Source organism: Callospermophilus lateralis, chromosome 15 (genome assembly GCF_048772815.1).
Source record: "Callospermophilus lateralis isolate mCalLat2 chromosome 15, mCalLat2.hap1, whole genome shotgun sequence".
NCBI classification, from domain to species: Eukaryota; Metazoa; Chordata; class Mammalia; order Rodentia; family Sciuridae; genus Callospermophilus; species Callospermophilus lateralis.
Window position 1 is genome coordinate 80963430 of NC_135319.1, and position 19276 is coordinate 80982705.

Below are 19276 nucleotides of genomic sequence, written 5' to 3' on the forward strand. Positions count from 1 at the left end.
GCTAGGTGAGTGCACCACCATGGAGCACAACCCCAGCCCCATTTTTTAGCTTTTTGATGCTGATGGCCTCCTTAGACCCACAGCTGCTTTAGACTTCAGAGAACTGAAGGCTGCCAAGTGGAGTCAGGGAGAGACCTGTCAGTGACAGGCAGCAGTGACCAGTGCTATGGTTGAACTGTGTCCCTCAAAAGAAGGAAGTCTTATTGAAGTCTTGGTCCCAGTACCTTGGAATGTGACTGGTTTACAAATAAGGTCATTGCAGGTGAAATTAGTTTAGGTGAAGACAGACTGGAGAAGGGCCTCCTAATCCAATGTGACCTTCTAAGAAGTGGCCACATGACAACACAGACACACCCAAAGAGAACACCCTGTGCGGGGAGGGCTGAGATGGGAGTCACATGGCATGAGCTGCCACAACCCCCCAGACGAGGAAGAGGCAAGGACTGACTTCCCTTCGGGTGTCAGAGGGAGAGGGGGCCCTGCTAACAGACTGGATTTGGAAATTCCGGCCTCCACAACTGTGAGGCAATAAAGCTACCAGTTGGCTCTACTTTTCTTAGGACAGTCCTGGAAAACTGATGTAGCTGTATCTGCCAGTTGGGGCCTCAAGGGGACTAGGATTCTAAGAAAGCAGGTTTGGCTGCAGGCCAGAGTTGGGGACATACCACACCAGGACCCAGCATGGCTGACGTGGTAACAGCGCTGGATTGAGGCTTCAAAGTAGAGCCTGGCCCAGCTACACGAGGTCCCCTCAGGGTTTAGGAAGACAAGGCCCCACCCTGGCCATTCTCAAGGTCAATGCTACCTGAGAAAAACCCACAAAGACATTTAGCACACTGAGCAGTCTCCTCTTTATTCCCACACAACAACAAGATTCATGATTGCTGACAGCCACGCTGCAGCTCAGGGTGCAGGCCCGGGGAACTGTGCTCTTACACTTTCCTATTGCCCCTAGGTGTGGATGAGGCCCGTGCAAGACTGGCAGGCTTCTGCCACTCCCCTCGGCTCCACCTGTCCCTGGAGGTCTAAGCCACATGCTTCTAGACTTCTGCATTCTTCGGTGAGGGCCGTGGCCCTAGATAAATCTTCGTGTTGCATGGAGTACTTAGCCTCTGAGGCGAGTCACATGTCACCGGAGCTCTGGGGTCTTGGCTCCAGGGTTTTCCAAAGGTAGGGCACCTTCCACCTGGAAGAGAAACCCTCCACAGGAGCGGCAGGCAGGCAGCCAGCTCTGCAGACGAACACACCAGTGCCTTCTAGAACACGGTAGGAAGGAAAGAAAGCACCCTCACTCACCTGCGATGGAGAAGTCTGGGTTTGGGGGCGTCAGCTCTTCGTGCTGCAAAACTTTTGGAGAAGGAGCATCAGTTTGTGTGGGGCTAATTCCACACAGTCTAAAGAAAGAACAAAAGTCACAAAGTTACTCCTTTTAACAATAAAAATAAGAATAACACACACAGGTCCTGGGGGGGGCGGAGTCATGTGTTCATTTCTAATCCTTACAATTTATCCTAACGGTTAGGATTGTTGTCCCCTTTCCAAAAGAGACAACTGAGGCCACAGGAGCCACCATATGCAGTGCCCATGGCGTCACCTCCATCTCCCTCCCTCCATCAGCACCTGGAGTCTCTTAGGTCACTGCTGGACAGATGGCTGCTGGGGAGAGCTGAGCTCAGGCGGGAGCGTGGCTGCCTACCAAGAAGGCCCTACAGACCAACGAGACAACTTCTACACACCCACCCAGACCCACGGCGGTCCTAGTGCAGGGGGGGCTCTTGTCTCTGGGTCTTGCGGCCAGTGGTTTGACCGCCCTACACACTTACTCCTCGTATGACTTCAGACGTGCTCTCTTGGCCCGCTCCACAATGTCCTTGAAGTCCTTGTAGCAGTTTCTGGCCATGACAGTGTACCTCGTGGCACACCCTAGTTCAGTGACCTTGGCTCTGGGGAGGTAGCCTGCCCAGCCAGGGATCGGGGGCTCATGGAGAGGTTTCTTCATGTTCTTGCATTCTGTGGAGACACAGTATTCTTCCTGAAGGCTCGGGGGAGTTCTGCAGAGGGCAGTGTTCTCAAGCCAGCTGGCACCCCAACAGTTAGCCCAGGGGAACTCTTGGGCCAGGTATTGTGGGAGGGGCTTTACAAATAGTTTCTCATTTAATTCTCTCCCAAACCATCCAGGTTAGCACCACTGTTAACCTCCAGCATAGGAAGGAGGAGACGGAGGCCTGCAACGAGGTTCAGAGAGACCTGGCCAGGGTCACATAGCCAGGAGGTGTAGGGCCAGGACTCAAAGCTGGCTCTGTGTTCAAAGTCCTGGCTCTGAGACATATCCTGCTTCCTTCTCAGGTTGATGGGGAAGCTTCAGGCACCCCCGTGTGATGCTTTGAATAAGGCAGGGAATTGACAGCAGCACCAGCTTAGGAGACTGCTTTCAGACTTTACCAAGAACCTGCTTCAGGTTTTGACTGTGATCCTAGCTTGCTGGGTGACCTTGGGTAAATTTACCATCCCCATAGTCTCCAATGAGGCCACTGAATTGCAGGACATCCCAGGGAGCATCTAGTTGATCCTTCCTATCTTAAGATATTGAAGCCCAGAGAAGGGAAGTTGTCTTGGGTCACACAGCAAGTAGCCGCAGAAGTGGGCTAAATCCCAAACTTAGGCAGAGATTCTTGGTAAGGTTTGGAAGATTTTTAAAGCACAGCCAACGTGTAAATTATCATTTGTTCATTTGTTCTTGAAAAATTTTTGAACAATCATAGTAAAAAGAATAAAATCAATCAGTTCCTTGCGTTTACTATAGGCTTTTAGGCCTTAAAATAATCTAGGTCAAATCGTCGCTGCAACTCCTGTCATATAATCCCATCACTGTGGTCTCCATTGTTGATGTTGGGTGACAAACCCCTTCCTCCTGAACTGGCACCCGGAGGAGGGGGAATCAGACCCAGGGCTGACCTCAGCACCCCTGCTATGACCTCAGCCAGTGACCCCAGCTCTGGAAGCCTCCCTTCTCCTGTCTCTTAGATAGGAATGACAGTCGTGACCTCATAAAGTCCTGCGGTTGGGGACAACTCTTCCCAGGACAGAGAAACAACCAGAAGCTCCAAGTGTGTTGTGACTGGCCCAGGGCCTCTCAGTGCTCAGGCCAGCACCCTCTGGCCTGACCAGGACTGGGTCCTTCTCCCAGGAAGTAAATCTCCCTGATGTGAGGAGACTGAGCCTGTTTGCCCTCAGCCCTGGGGACCTGGGGCTGTGCTGGGTGCCGGGGTCTCTGTGGCCTCTGGGATATGTGCTTGGGGCCAGTCGGAGGGGCAGCTGGTTTGGGGGGCCCATACCCAGACTCAAGGGGTGGTACTTCCGAGTGTACTCGTGCAGAGCCCGCAGGACCGTGTCTTCAGAGCAGACGGGCTTCAGTTTGGGGGCAGCTTCCACTGAACGGTGAAGCGCCTCCTGCCGGTCTATGTATCGCTGCCTTTGCTCCTGGAAGTCTTCCAGGCAGTGGTCCATGTGGTCCTCGCCGGAGGTCCCCTGGCAGCTGAGGTAGGGCACGAAACCTGCAAGAGCCGGGCAAAGGGCAGCCTTGAGCCAGGCCGTCTATCAGCGGGGATTGCAGAACCTTCCGGGTCACCCCAGCTCAGCCCACTGCTGGGCAGTTCCCCGCCTACAGCGCTGCGTTTTTCCAAAGGCCATTAATACAAGCAGTGCTCTTGTTTCCACTGAGAGGGGCCCTCCCAAGGCCACCCAAAATGACCTTGGAGCTGGGAAGTGAAGGCCCAGTTCAACAAAGGGAATGACAGTCATATTCTTTTATAGCAAAGCCCCTGACATCAGCCAGAAGGCAAATGCGGAAAGCATTTAATCGTCCAAATGATAGTCTGAGGAGTAACTGAAATTATTCCTCTTTTTAGAGAGAAAGCTTATTTCCTTGACACTTCCCAAACGCAATTTGGGATCTTTCTTGCTGGACCATGGGGAAATTGCAGGCTTATTAAAAGCATAGACCTATTATACAAAAAGGTAAACTCATTATCTGCAAGACCCACCCCAAGAACAGTTTTTCCCCATTGCCCTCAAAATAACATATAATCATTACAATGAGTATGGGTAAAACACAAATATTTATTTAAACTGGATGCTGAATCCTAAGTACTATAATATTGCCACCATAAAACCATTTTTAAAGAGAACAAATGAGAAAAACTGGTTAAGAGCTTGGTTTTAAACCACAAAGTAAATAAATAAATACCTCTCAGTATTAGAGCCCAATGTTTTTGCCTTTGTCCCTAGGGAAAGAAATCCTGGCATTGGGGTTGAAAGCAGCCCCTTCCCAACCCTTTCCCCCTACTACAGACCACCTCCAGAAGAATCTCATTAATTGACCTTGATAATGAGGAAGTCCTTCACCCACCAACCCTCAGGCAATGAAAAGTACTCCAAGGTCACAGTGAAGATCACAGAAGTCCAGGAGCCTAGCCTTGGTGGCTTGCCTACCTCAGGGACTACTTGGATCTGCATAGATTTTATGTCTGTTCACATGCATATGCACACCACCACCACACACACACACACACACACACACACACACACACAGGAATATAAACTATTTTTATTGAGTCTAGCTAAGAACTCAGGTATTTAAAAGAAGCAAATGCCATGACAACAATCATAGGGTGGTCTCTGCAGTGGTGTGCACTGGACCCCCAAGTAGACACATCCAAGTCCTAACCCCTGTGAGCATCACCTTCCTGGGACATAGGGTCTTTGCAGATGCAATTAGGGATCCAGAAATGAGATCATCATAGATTTAGGATGGACTGTAAATCCAATGACTGGCATCTTATAAAAGAAAGGAGGGGATACAGGAGGCACTAACTTAGAGGCGGAGGAAAGGCCCACGTGAAGAATCCCGTGAAAATGGAGGCAGAGATCGGAGAGATGCTGCCACAAGCCAGGGCACATCTGTGGCCACCAGAAGATGGAAGGGGCAAAGGAGGGACCCGCCCCTAGAGAGAGACATGGCCCTGCCCAAAACACCTTGATTTCAGATTTCTAGCCCAAAGGAACAGGAGAGAATAAGCTACTGTTGTTTTAAACCATCCAGTTTATGGTAATTTGTTGAAGAAGCCCTAAGAAACTATTTTACTTGAATTTTTTTCTTGCTTGGAAGCTAAGTCATTACAGTCACATGGATGGTGTCAACCAGAGACTTGAACCATCTCTCAGTTTGTCAGCCCCAAAGGCTGGACAACTGTGGACTGAATGTTCCCTAAGCACCCCTTCCTCCTGAGAACAGCTATGTGTAAAGGCACCACTGTTCCTCACCCATGGGAATGTGACAGATTAAGTTCTCAGTAGCCCAGGAGCCTGAGGAGTAAAAGCCTTTGGGAAGGGTGACCAACTGTCCTAGTTTTCCAAGGACTAAGGGGTTCCTGGACATAGGACTAGCACTACCATGATTCCAAGAAAATTAGGGCAGTTGACCGCTTCCATTTGGGGGACACAGGGGGACATGGAAGGATGAAAGTCTCCCTTGTGGGAGACTAGAAAGACCAGCTTGGGGAAGGTCAGGGCCCCCACTAATGTGCTGTGTCTATCTTCACAGCATCCTGTCCATCCTGGTCTAAATTTGTTCAATGGACATGAAGTGCTTCCCATACGGGTCATGTCCCACAGGGTGTAGCCTAAGTTCTCTCTCTCCATCCATCAGAGCCATCTGTCAGCCATCTGTAGCCCTGGGCACTCTCAATGGGTCTTGCCACCTGGAGCCAGTCTGCCTGAGAGGCACGGACAGGGGGCCGAGGCACGAACAAGGACCAGTGCCACAGTTCCCCTGAGTGCTGTCACTTACCACTGTAGCCTGGTGTGACCGGGGGACGTCTAATGAAGGTCTTGGAAGTTTCCATGATTTCGCTGTCTGTTCATGAAGGGAAGAAGGAATAAATTGGTCTCCTTAAGTCTCTGCCTCAAGTACTTACTGTGCCTGTGCCAGAGCCCTTGGGAGCAAAGAATGGCTTTGTCAGGGGCTGGGACTCAGAGGCGGCACCGGCATCTTACTCCAAGCTGGCAGACAGAGCTGGCTTCAGTTACCAACAATGACCTGGTACCAAGGGGCATCGCTTGTCATGCTACCTTTAGATAACATGGCAGATCACTGCCCACAAGTGTCTCCCTTCCCAGGGAGGCCCCTCTCTCCCCCCGTCCACCCTACAGTCATGAATGATACACACACTGTGGTCATGAAACGTGACAGAGGTTGGGAATGTAAAGATGAACAGGACTCAGGAGCCCTCATATAGGGCTCATGAACCTCAGGGGAAGAAAGAGACGAGGCACCCACCCTCCAGAGCTAGTTCTTTATGGAGATGGAATGTGGGTGCGGTGGTAATGTCTGCCACCACCCCCTTCAGCTCCACACCATTTGGCAATGTCTGGAGACATTTTTTTGTTGCCACAGCTTAGGAGATGGGACGCTCTTCATATCTAGTGGCCAGGACGCTGCCAAACATCCTTCAAGAAACAAGAAAGCTCCCTGCAACAAAGAATCGCTCGTCAATTCTGGCTCATAGAGATCAGAAAGTCCCAAAAGGCTGGCATGGAGTCCAAGGGGAATACAAGATGGCGGGGGATTTGTGGCAGTACCAGTTTATGTGCCTATTGTCTGTGAATCAAGATTTCTTCCCCCCTCCAGGTCGCCAGTGGTTTTCCCTAAAGGCCCAAGGTCTGCATCTCCACGCTGTGGGTGCTGCCATGCCCTATTCTGCCCACAGGTTCATCTCTAAAGCAATGCCCTTGAGGTCAGGAGAAGCGGTTTTCAGGTGGAGGGGGGCCATGGTCCTGGGTTCCTCAGCGGTGATGGGAGAGGCAGTAGCGACCCAGCCCCAGCAGGCTGACAGCAGTGAAGACGGAGCTGACCCAATCACGGCAGTCTATGCCTGGGAGGAAGGTCTGGCCGTGAAGCGATGCCCAGTGCACACTGTCCACCTGCTACCAAAATTTTTCTCCAAGCTTTACATGTGCTGACTCACCAAATCCTCTCCTCAGCCCTGTGATACACATGTGGCACCACTATTCTACCCATTTCCAGACGAGGATGGAAAAGGCACGGCCATTTCTAGAACACTGGCTCTGCAGACAAGGTGGAAGGGAGCTGCATTCTTGTGAATCCCTGCAGTGTCCCTCAGGGTAACACCTATTGGGGTTCCCATGTGAAAGATGATTTTCAAAAGGCACAGAGAGATCAAGTAACATGTCTGAGGACTCTGGAGTGAAAGCGGACACGAAGGATGAACTCCAAACTCTCAGGGGCAAGACGTGTCGTCCAAAAGTGTGGTGCTTGGATAGGGCCCAGCCTCCAGCCTGCCTGGAGGAGGTGGGCAGTGAGGAGCTTGGAGAGGAGGGGCCCTGAATGAGGGCCAGAGGAGGGGGCTGGAAAATGGACGACATGGACACCAACCCTTCCCTGCCACCTCCTTCCCACCCCAACCTCTGCCCTCACCTGGGCGGACTTGGACCTGGGCCATGCACTGGGCCAGGCCTCGGTTGTCCTGGGCCTTGGGCCATCCAGGTCTCTGCCTCATCCTCCAGGCCTCCCGTCCCATCTCCTGGGCTCCCACTGAGGACTCCTGGCCTCCACCAGCCTCTGATCTCCAAGCCTCCCACAGCCTTTGTGAGCTCACACCTGGGCGGGGCAGGGGGTGGAGCCTCAGGCCCCAGAGCCTGCCCCTCCCCCCGTCCGCTGGGGATCCACCTCCTCATCCCCCTCCTCATCCCCCTCCTCATCCCCCTCCTCATCCCCCTCCTCATCCCCCAGCACCAGAGATGAAGTGGGCCCAGTGAACTTGGGGGCACTTCCACGAGCACCCGTTTAGTCCAGCCTTGAGTATGAAACAGACCTTCACCCAACAAATACCTGCCCTTGGAGCCCTGCACAGAGCCTGGTCCCCCATGGGAGGGTACGGCTGGCGGGCCAGAGCCGCCATTCTGCCGGTGTAGAGACAGTGGGAAGTGGGCAGAGGACCGGGCCCCCTTCACTGTGGGTAAGGGCCAGTCGTGGCTGTGTGAGGAACCTGTGGGCAGGAGGAAGCCTGGGGAGGAGGCGAGGCCTTGTGTCCCCAGTGGCTAGTAACGGGTGCCTGGCTGGGCCCAGCACAGCCCTGCCCCCTTTCTGTCTCTAGGAGGGGCTAGACTTTTCAGCCGCCCGGTGCAAGCAAAGGAGCAATTTTCCAAAATGAAGGCATGCCTGGGAAGTCGAGTCACCCCTTTCTAGCCGCAATTTATGGGAGTGAAGAGAGCTGGAACCTTCATCTCGTTGGATTGAAATCCACCAAGATGCTGCCCAATGACCCAGACAGGGAAAGGATGGCCGGAGCCCCGCTGCCTAGTGGCACTACTGCTCTCCCGGTACCTGTCTGAAGTTGGTTGGGGACACCTCCCAGCCTTCCCCACCTCACTCTCCTGGAAAGTGAACTTTAGGTGGAGGCAGGTGGAGCCAACCACTAATTTTATCCTTCTTGTGGTCCCAGGACCCCCACCTCTGGCCCTCTAGAAGCTTCTAGAGGCAACTCAGAGAGTGATCCAGGTGTGGATTCTGGAGGTATCCCAAGGCTCTAGATGAAGCCAGTTTCACCTGCTAGGATGCCAGTGAGCACAGCACCGTCCCAGGCCTTCTGTGTTCTTTAGTGACTTTCATTTGGGTGCAGTGGAGCTGCCCGTGGCCACTCTGCATATGGACCTACTCTCTGGCTAGACTACTTTCTTCCTGTTTGGAAGAAAACAGGATGCTGTGGACATGAATGGAGCCTTGGTTCCCAGGAAAGAAAGGGCCAGTCATGTTGGAATGACTGTTACTAAAGTTTATTGCCCTCTAGGAAAGACCCGGAAATCATCCTGGAGATGGGGTGGAGAGGGCAACAGTAATGACCCATCTAGAATTCCACATACAAAACCAAAGTGGGGGAAAAAAATACCTTGGGCCATATGAGATCCAGAGTTTTACTTTATTAGACATCAGTGAAGATAAGAGAGTTTGCAGACACAGTCCTGTCCAGTTGCGAACTGCTGAGAAATTCTGTGAAGTTTGGATCTATCTTGTAGTGAACAAGACCCTGAATGGCTGAGATTGTAGAACAGTGTTCCATAATTCAAGCAGATGAAAGGTGTTAGTGACAGGATGGCCAACGACTTTTATACTAGTCATCCACTTAAGTCATTTCCCAGCATCCGTAGGCAGCTTACTCACGGCGATTACATCTCTACAATGTGAAGTTTGGCCTTGGACTAATATTGCATTTGACTCCTGTTTATATTGGTGCATGCGATTCTTTGCTACCCTGGCAATTAACCAGACCTGGACTCTAAAAGCTAAACTTGGTCTAAATAACATTCTAAGGGTGGGGCAGGCTCTGTAATCTGGACTCAGGCAACACTCTGCAAATACACTCTTGTGATTCCTCCTCTTTCCTATCATGTCTGTAAGTCCTATCATGTCTGTCATTCATTAATGCCTGCTGCATACAGAAAAGGCAGTGACAAAGGACATCAACAACTCTGCTTCCAAGAAAGGTGACTATTAAATAATATGCCAGGAGCAACTGAGTAATGGGTCAAGACCACAGGCCTTCTAGAAACCTTCTAAGATTAGGAAACGTGTCCAAGTGTACTTATCCAGTGCTCTTACTCTAAAATATTTCAATAGGGGAAAGGGATGGATTTGGGAGTCTTGTCTAAGGAGTTGGATTACTAGGGCTGCATCTCTGGGGCCAGAAGAAAGTCCAGCAAAATTGCCACCCCTTCTCTATCATCAATTTGCCAACACCGTAGATTTCTATCAGTTCATTGAAGAGAACTAGTAGACAAGGAGACATCCTTAATTCAAGACAGGAAAAGCTTTGCATTAGCAGCAAACAAGGGACTTGCCTCATCCTTACCCAATAGAAAAGCTTGGTTTATGTATCACTTGGTTCCTGCCTTTGACCCTGGCGTACTGAAAACATCCACACATGGACCACACTTTGTCCTCAGAGTCACTACTTTGCCCCACAAGTACAGGTTGACAACCCAACAGAATGCAAAGAGTTTTCATAGGTTTTTCTGCACAGTCATATTTGGTTACCAAACCAGAATGTTCAGCTCTCAAAGTCTGAACAGGAGAATTGATATAGCTTTAAATATAGTTCCTGAATCTTTGGAAAGAATGTGCATGTGGAAGTTGGCGAAAACTGAAGAAGCTGTTGATCCAAGTGGTCCGGGTGTTCAGTGTATTAGCTGACCCTAGGGCACCTCTGCCTAATGCTCAGTCTTGCACACATAATCCATCACTTGGTATCGGTGCAAATCCGTGGTTAGTGAGAGCAATTAAGAAATGAAAATATGAAATATTAAGGGCAGTGATATCAACAAAAATCAAAGAACACTTTCCTTTTTTTAAAATAAGAAAAACATATTGTAGAAATAAAGATTCTGTACAAGATTTCAACACTGTATGTACATAAAATTATATTACTCATAACTAAATGGAAAAGTCTTATTTGCAGACTGTGGCTGGTAACACCAAAGAGGGACACACAACATTAAGCTTTTGAAGCAGAGCAGGCAGCAGGAGACCCCGAGAAACACACCTTGGTGCCTGGCTATGAAATCCCACGACTCAAGTTATGGAACTGGCCTTCTCCAGTTCTGTGGCTTATTCATGTTTCACTTTCTAGCAGGGAAATCTGCAGCAGGTGAAGTGAAAAAGAAGACGGGCTAAAAAGAAACCCAAAGTGCTGTTCACAATCTGCATATTGGCCGTGGTGATGGTTTGTGAATCCAACTTGCATTCAAAGCGCATTCCCTCGTTCTCCGTTCGCTACGCATGCCTCCAGTGACTTGAAATCAGAATGACTTCCAGCAGGTGGAAAAGACTGCTTTGAACAGATCAGAAGGACTGTGAGTCAGATCCTTGAGTCTCTGTCCTCAGTTGGCTCCTGAATGTTGGTGAAAACTGACTTTGGGTGGTGGGGGAGGGAAAAATGCAGACCCACTGGCTGCCTTTCACGACATCTTTTCCCGGCCAGACCACCTTATGAGAATTTAAAGGGCCATCCCAGGTGACGGAGCCCCAACCCCACTTACCAAGAGGGCAAGGCATGGGGTCCGCCCTCTTCCCTAAGAAAACTCCGAAGGGAAGAACAGAGGGCGCAGGCTGTGGCCTGTGCTTCAGCTTTGACAGACTAAAGTCAGGAATTCTCAAATTCCAGCTGAACCCCAATCACTTCTGGTATACACTACAAATGCAGATTCTGGACCCCTTCAAATTAGCTTCTGCTTAAAAGGGATGGGATCCAGGAACCTGCTCTAAGCGAGCACCCAGGCGATTCTGACGCAGGCAAGCCACAGACCTGCTTTAGAGAACAACTGGCTTGGTAAGTGGATGGAAATGGAGAATATCATGCCACGTGATAGCCAAATCCAGAAGCTCAAAGGTCAGATGTTTTCTCTCATATGCAGAAGCTCCAGTGATATAAAGGAAAGGGGGCGGGGGGGGGGGGTATAGGATAACATAAGAAACCATCAAATGGAGATTAATAGTCAATGAAAGGAAGTTAGAAGAGGAAGGAAATGGGGAGGGGAGGGAGGGAGGATGAGAGGGAAAGGGGGGGATCATGAACCAAAATCAATATCCATGCATGTATGAGTTTGTCTGGATGAACCCAATGACCATAAAGCTCGAATAAAAAAGAGAGAGAGAAAAGAAAGCAACTGGCTTAATTCATCAAGTCTGGATCTACACATGAATTTAGATGGATTTGAAAAACTGGAGATTTTTAATAAAGCATCTCATAGAACAGACTCTCCTTTGACATTTCACCAGTGTATTCCTTTCACAAGATGGAAATGAATGGTCAGAACTCTCAGGGGGATGGAGATGAGCAGGAAGAATGGGGGCTAATTTAAAGTTTGGATGCTTTTCAAGGTTAAGGGCTATTCTGGAGTCGGGGACTAGGAGATATGAACAAAGCAATGGCGGCCTCATGTTCTCACAGTGAATTCCTCCAAGATTAACTAGAATTACTTTTGAACTCAGAAATCGGGATTTGGCATTCTGTGAGTTAGATGACAACATATGTAGTAGTTTCCCCTCATCCATGGTTTCAGTTACCATGGTCAACTGTGGTCCAAAAATATAGTAGAGTACAATGAGATATTTTGAGAGAGACCACATTCATATAAATTGTGTTACAGTTGGTTTGTACAATTTCCTTATTTGTTATTACTATTATTCTCTTACTGTGTCAAATTTATAAATTGAACTTTATCACAGATATGGAGATATAGGGAAAAAACAGTGTGTGTATATATAGGGTTTGGTACTATGGGGGCAGGGGTTCATGTCTCTACTGGGGATCTTGGAATGTATCCCCCACAGATGAGAGGTGAATACTGTGATTTGGTGTAAGGCAGCAACTCTTCAATATCCTTTTCCATCAAAGCAAGTTTTTACCTGCTGAAAAGCTGAGGTGTCAGCATTCCTACTCCCCAAAATCCTAGTGGGGTAGCCAAGGCTATAGTTATTTTTCCCCAAACCTTCTTGGAATTTAAATTATCTCAGAACCTAAAATAGCACCCAGTGTAGGCAGTCTTCTCCCACCAGCTGACGATGCTCCAAGTTCCCTCTGAGTCACCGCTGTTCATTCCAGGATGAGAAGAAACTGACTACAGATGGGTGGCATTTTATATTGACTGCTATCCAAAAAGAAAAAGAAAAAGAAAAACCTAAAAAGAAAAGATATCAGATGAAGATTTTCTCCTGACTCAAAGATCTCATTTCAAATCTAGAAAGAAGGCAATAGGGCATTCTAAGTTCTACTTGGCAGAGATCTGTTCAAAGCAAGGCTCCACCACTGCTGCAGACTGTACCGATCCCCTTGACGGGTGGTTGGTGCACCACTTTGGTACCTGTGAAAACTAGCTGCGCTTCTAGGATCCTTGAATTTCCTGTTCCTAGACCTCAATCGTAATTTCTGACCGCTTTTCTGACTCCAATGTACCCTCCAAAAATCCCTAGTTATTTCTCACCCTGGTTGTTCTCCTGCTAAAGTTCAGGTGGGCAATGGCAAGGGTCAAGGTCAAGGTCAGGACAGTCAAGGATAAGGTCAGCAGATGCAGATGAGCTGGTCCTAGGGGCAGGCGGCAGGGAAGAATGGTTAGTAATTTAAGAAGTCGATCCCCACTTTGACACTCTTTGAGGTGGCTATGTCGATGGCTGTGGCCTTGATCTCGGTGTCCCCGAACTGCATGAGGGTCTGGATTTCCCTCCTGGCAGGCACTGCTGTGCCGCTGGTCCCCGTGAGATCCAGGCGGAGCGTGCCACACTTCTTCACCCCTGGGTCAGTGATGAAGCTGACGGTGTCATGCTCAGAGCTGTAGATGTTGATGACAATGACCAGCTGAGAGGGCTTGGCCGGGGTATAGCTACGTTTGACCAGCTCTCCCAGGGCCACCGACTGGTCGGCAGAGATGAACTTGTCAAACACGTCGGTGCACCAGCGAGTGCCATCTTTCACCAGCAGCTTCTCGGGCGGGTGCTTGCCCTCCACGTAGCGGTTCAGCACGCCCACCCCGTAGGTGAGCGGGGACCTGCGCACCTTGATGACCGCGGGGTCCAGGCCGAAGAGGACGGCGCCCTTGAGGATGGTGAGGCCCACGTCCTGGGGGATGATGATCCGGCACTTGTCACCAAAGGCAGCATGCACTGCCTGCTGCAGGAGAGGCGCCTCGGCAAAGCCACCCACCAGGAAGAGGAACTTGACCGTGCAAACCTCCGGCTTCTGAAACAGGTCCCCTGAAAGGGAAGAAGATGGAGGAAGGTCACACCAGCAAAAGCCAGCAAGCAAGGGAGAAGCAGGCTGCTCGTCTCTGGGAAGAGACGCAACCACCTGGGCCCCAGAGAGCCTGGCTTGGTCTGAGCCATTGAGTTCTTATCGAGTGGGTCTTTCGTAGAAAAGGAGTTTTCACACCAGTGTGCTCAGCCGTAAAGGCCAGAGCAGCTGCTGAGTAGAAGCCCATTTGAACAGAGAGGCGGTGAACATTTTAAGTGGAACTTTCTATGGAGAAAGGAATCTCTCCAAAACGAATCACTTCCCACGGCCAGGTTCTGATGGCCCTCTTGGTTCTCACCACAGTTCCTTCTCCCCTAGTAGGTGAGGATTCCTAATCTGTCCTGGTCACACAAACAGGATGCGCTCCCTAGAGTGGCTGTTGGATGACAGGGCTTCAGAGCTCCCAGCTCTCTGACCTCTGGGACCAAACTGAAAGCCCAGGACAGGTTCTCAGCTACTTTGCAGTAGGAAAGGGATGCACAGCCTGTGTCCAGCAACCTCCCCCAGTTCTGTGGCTCCCAGACCCAGATCCCCTGCCAACCCGACTGCATGGTACTGGTTGGGGATGCTGGACAAGCCCCACGGATACTTACGGAGGTGCTCAATGATGCTGTCTATGGTTGGCTTAAAAAGGGCATTCATGGCATCTGGACTCATCCTCAGCATACCCTGGGAGGACCACTTCACAAAATCCACGCTGTGGGAAGGTGATACAGATGGGAACAACAGTGAGTGCCTGCAGGTGCCAGGGCTGCTCGGCTCTGGCATGTGCCCTGGCAGAACATCGGTCACATCATGGGGCAGAAATGAGTTTCAAAGTCAAAAACACCCTTGGAAACCCCCTCAACTGCCAGGGCCCGGACCCTCAGAACCTCAAGAACTGACATAACCTCTTATATTTCTCTTTGCTTCCAACCTTCCCCTGGGATGATGGAGGCCAAAGTCTAGTGCAAGAAGGAAGGAGGTGCTTGCCCTCTGGACGCCGGCGTGCTAAGGGCCCACGAGATGCCTTCACTGTGCTACATAAGCTACAAGTGTGTGTGCTGAGGCGTATCTCCTCAGCCCTCCAGTAGCTGTCCCATGGCATGGACATACAACACGTCTAGAAGCAGAAGTGTGGAACAGCAGGAGCTCTGGACGGGAAGCCAGGTGGCTGGGCTCCAGGCTGGCTCCACGGCTTAGTAGCTACGGGACTTCAGGCACTTTGGCCTCTGTTTTCTCTGAGCCTGGTCTTCTCTGGAAGTCAAGGATAATGGCACTTGCCTCACCCCCGCCCCCACAGGGCAGGTTATGAAGATCAAGGTTTCTTCTCTCCTGTTCAGACTGGGCAACCACACTACAAAGGGCAGAACTTTGTCCCTGTTGGAGTATTCCAGCTACACTAACTAAAGAGTTGTCAATTCAGATGATAACCCAGTGGTCGCCCAGTGAATCAACAGACCCAGGTAATGCTCAGCAGTCCCCTGATAGGATGCAATAGGAAATACCACCACCTGCTAAGTAGATTGCCAGAAATCCAAACTTGAATCCGATTAAACCACTAAGTCTATCTGTAAGCAAAAACATACCAGGGGCAGAATGAAAAGCTATGGGACACCAAGTGCATGCACTGAGCAAAACCCAGATTGTAGGAAACTCTCAAGCACAATCAACCAGTTTTGTCATCTAATAAAAAAGGGGAGGGGGTGAGGGGAACCCATACACCAGATGAGACTTGAGAGGTTCATTAGGATGCTGATACAAATTGGAAAACCTTTAGGAGACAGTTGGAAAAACTGTTGATGATAACTGGGTATTTGATATCAAAGAATTATTAACTTTAGGTGTGATGATGTCATGATTACAATTCAAAATTTATCTCCTTTAGAACCATCTGTTGACTTATTTATGGATTTGATGACAACCTATCTGAGATTTGCTTTAAAATAACAGGGAGAGGGTCATGAGATGTAGACTGAGTGGGAGCCAACAATCCTGAAGCTGGGTGATGGAGTTTCATTTTCCATTATGGGAAGGTATCTATGGGAGGTGATGGATATGTAAATTTCTTTGACTGTAGTAATCATTTCCCACTATGATTTTGTCTTTTTTTTTTTAATTCAGCTTAAAACCAACTTCCTAATACATTTATTTTACAACAAATACTTGCTTGTAGTCAAGGGACTCAGAGAAGCAGGAAACTCAGATTCCCATGGAATTTATTCAACAAATATTATATTGAGTCCCTACTATGTACCAGCTTTTCTTCTAGACACTGGGATTTCAACAGTAGCCAAAACTAAACTTCCCTGTTATCATAAAGCTAATATTCTTTAGAAAACATAAAAACTAGCACAAAGGTGACACTTTTCGGGTCTCAAATAATGTGCTTAGTACCTAATGTTTATGAATAGGTTTTAACCTCACAACAACACTAGGAAGTAAGCAGAGCTCTTATCTCCACTTTCCAGATTAAAACAAAAACAAAAACAAAAATCCTGAGTAGTAGAGAGGTCAAGTCATTTGCCCAAGATAGCAAATGTGTGGGACTGGAACTCACCACCCTCCACCTCTGACCAACACAATCCACCCTGACCGTCCCAAGCCATAGGTAGCCAGCTCACTTGCTCTTCCTCAAGGCGTGTTCCACGCTGTGCCCACGGAACTTCTTGTAGTAGTCGATGAAGGAGAAGGGCAGGGTGATGTTGAGAGGGTTGGTTCTGTCTGGAGCGGCTGCTCTCTTTCGAGACTCAAAGGCAATCATTAAGTCGACCCAGGCTGCAGGACGCTTGATTTTGAACTGTTCGATAAAATCCTCTCCAAATATTTTACACAGAAGTTTCTCAAATTCATAATCTACTCCCAAGGATCCATAGGGTCCACCTGAGTCAGGAAAGAAATGGGAGCCCACGATGTCAAAAACCATCAGAAACCAAATCCAAACTCTGAGAAAAAAGCCCACACTGTGTCCTCCTTTGATGCACAAAGAAATGCAAAGTTGGACCCGCTCAGCCAGCGGACTGCAGAACCCTTAGGTTCTCACTCCATATGCAGAGATTATTTTTTTCCCCACAGAAATCTCTCATCAGCAGTCTGTCTAAAATCAATCACATTTCAAATAAGATCAATACATTTAATTAACTAAGAGCAAGAACATGCTTCGGTTTGGTGCCCTTGGTCCAGATGAGGTGATGTGAGACCTCCTAGAAAGCTGGCCTTAGCTCTTAAATCATAGGTGACATCAGAACTTTCAGAAACAAGCTCCCTTGGCCAGACTCACCGGATGCTAAAACTCAAGTGGAGGTGGTTTGGGCTTAAAAGAACATTTAACTGCATTTTCCTATTGGTGGAGATGTGAATGTCCTGCACCCCCGCACTGTGAGGAGTCGGAAATGAGTGAAATGGAACTATCTGGAAAGGGCTCATGGGTGAGAAAACCAGCCATGCTGTGGCTCACCTGTTGCTTTATACAGTTCCTTTAGGTGTCCCTCGGGTAGCCGTATCTGATGGACTGTCAGGTCTACGGTGCCTCCGCCACTGTCCACAACCACATACTTGTCACCTGGTACAGACACAGCCATTCTTTACATAGAACCACTTGTCAACCCGTTCTGAAACAAGCTGGTGGATGATAACTTGGTCTACCCAGCTAAGCACCCCAGCACTGCTGGCTAGCACATGGTTTTGCTAATTCGCAGCCTAGCAAGTTATTCAGAGGGCCAGCGAAGCATGGATGATGAAGAACCCAGAAGATGGCTCTGGATGACCAAAGCATGCATGCCACACCGTGCCACATACCAGGCACATACCATTACCTGCTGTTTAACACCAGACTTACTCCAGGACAAGGGAGTTCTAGTTCCCACCTTTCTTGGGAAGAGTCTGCATGATTTTACAACATGCAAAACTATAGCTCCCAAAAGGGTTCCACCTGGGTGAGTGGCCTTCCAAACCCACTGATTTTGAACATTTTCCCACAGTGCAGAAGGAACAAATGGGAATGCAAAAACAGAGCACACACACACACAAAATAATAAATACATAAAATTCAGCAAGGGCAAAGGATATTCGAGAATACTACCTTCCTCCAGCTCCGACCATATTTCTCCTATGACATTCTCCACCAAAAAGGTCCGACTCTGACGATTCCGCCGTACATGTTCCTTAGCTAGCAGCCAATAGAAAGAAAAGGACGACGGGTAAGGAAGCATGAAAATGCAGACAGTCATCTGCAGTTGGCAGAGATAACAGCACGAGGAGGCTCAGGAATGGCACGTCTACTTATAGGTGATCAAAACAATTAATAAACACAGCATTCGGAATCACAACGCCAGTTCTTCCAAGAGAAGGTGGTTCTTTACACCAGCCTTTATCTCTTCATCTCCTGGCCAGCTTTGGCCTGTGCCTAGCTGAAAGCTCACCCTGATGACTTTCCCTTCCTCTGGTGACATTTTTGGGGGAATGGGCTAATAAAATCAATGTCCCAGCTTTACTGCCCCAAGGAGGAAGCCCTGGAAATCAGGCTGCAGTGAGCTCAGTTAAACAACTTCACATCAAGGAACTTTGTCCAATTCAAAGGAAAGTGGGGTATGGCATCTGGATCCCAGGTAAATGGATTGAGCCCTTTCCTGACACTGTTGAAGCCAGTGTGCTCTTCAGCCACAAGGTGGCGCTTCAGCCACAAGGTGGCTTCTGAACTCTGCCTGGCCTGGCACTTGCTCACGAATCCTGGGGACAACCTCTGCTTGAGGCCACAGGCCCTGCTGTGGCTTGGGCTGCTGGGACATGAGAAGGATAGGGTACAAACCACTGTCCTCTGTTCAGATGAGGAAACCAGGTCAGGTGAGGTGAAGGACTTGCAACTCTTGTCTTGCAGCTCAAAATGAACCCACAGACCCTGTCACACTCATGATTTACAGGGACGTTGGATAAAGTAGAACAATGAGATGTTAGACATGAGAAAGACACTGTGAAAGGACACAGCCAAGGTGGGAGTTGGGGCAAATCACTTAACTCCTCTGAGCTTCAGTTTCCTCATCCATAAAATGGGGATGTTGATAGTTGGCTCAGTTCCTTGTTGGCATATAGTAGGTGATAATGAAGGCAAAGCACCTACTATGAAACCTGGTGCTCATCAAATGACAACTACCATGATTGAGTTAGACCAGGAAGAAGGCTCTGCCACCCATCCCCACCACCATGTTGTTGTTGGGTTTTTTTAGTTCCTGAGCTGGTGCTGCTGTCTTTGGATTGCCCTTGGTTGCTGGTTACCCAATACAGCACCCTTGGCCCGCAATCCTCTTTCTGCAAGGAGCACAGTGTTTACAAAACAGTTTCTCTGGGGATCAGAACTTCAGATGCCCCGTCAGCTCTGCCGACTCCAAGTGCTCAAGGCCTAGGTTAGATTGGAGTGGGAAGTTTCCCAGGAGGGCCCCCAA

General features: G+C 49.2%; 2 protein-coding genes across 7 annotated transcripts in view; both read right to left on the reverse strand.

Annotated features, from left to right (window-relative positions):
• Positions 1 to 1819: 1819 nt before the first annotated feature.
• Positions 1820 to 5903, reverse strand: Spmip5 (sperm microtubule inner protein 5). The gene is made up of 3 exons (XM_076835297.1): positions 5849 to 5903; positions 3336 to 3554; positions 1820 to 2010 (listed from the first exon to the last, which is right to left on the reverse strand). Exons 1-3 carry the CDS (start codon positions 5901 to 5903, stop codon positions 1820 to 1822), a joined length of 465 nt encoding a protein of 154 aa, XP_076691412.1.
• Positions 5904 to 8977: 3074 nt separating this feature from the next.
• The window catches only part of Hspa12a (heat shock protein family A (Hsp70) member 12A), a 63929-nt gene continuing 53630 nt past the window's right edge, over positions 8978 to 19276 (reverse strand). For all 6 annotated transcript variants that reach the window (XM_076834968.1, XM_076834970.1, XM_076834969.1 and 3 more), the window contains 5 exons: positions 17920 to 18006; positions 17296 to 17400; positions 16463 to 16721; positions 14453 to 14556; positions 8978 to 13822 (listed from right to left, as the gene is read on the reverse strand). In XM_076834968.1, coding sequence (XP_076691083.1) covers positions 13185 to 13822; positions 14453 to 14556; positions 16463 to 16721; positions 17296 to 17400; positions 17920 to 18006 — 1193 coding nt within the window. In that variant the 3' untranslated portion in view covers positions 8978 to 13184. The remainder of the gene's footprint in view (positions 13823 to 14452; positions 14557 to 16462; positions 16722 to 17295; positions 17401 to 17919; positions 18007 to 19276) is intronic.

Bases quoted from the DNA above. Each gene is read 5' to 3' on its own strand.
- Spmip5 (XM_076835297.1), bottom strand. From the start codon at position 5,903: ATGGAAACTTCCAAGACCTTCATTAGACGTCCCCCGGTCACACCAGGC. The intron at 3,555-5,848 runs GTAAGTGACAGC...CGGCTCTTGCAG, and splicing joins GGTCACACCAGGCTACAGTG to GTTTCGTGCCCTACCTCAGC. The intron at 2,011-3,335 runs GTATGGGCCCCC...GTGTCTCCACAG, and splicing joins GTACCACCCCTTGAGTCTGG to AATGCAAGAACATGAAGAAA.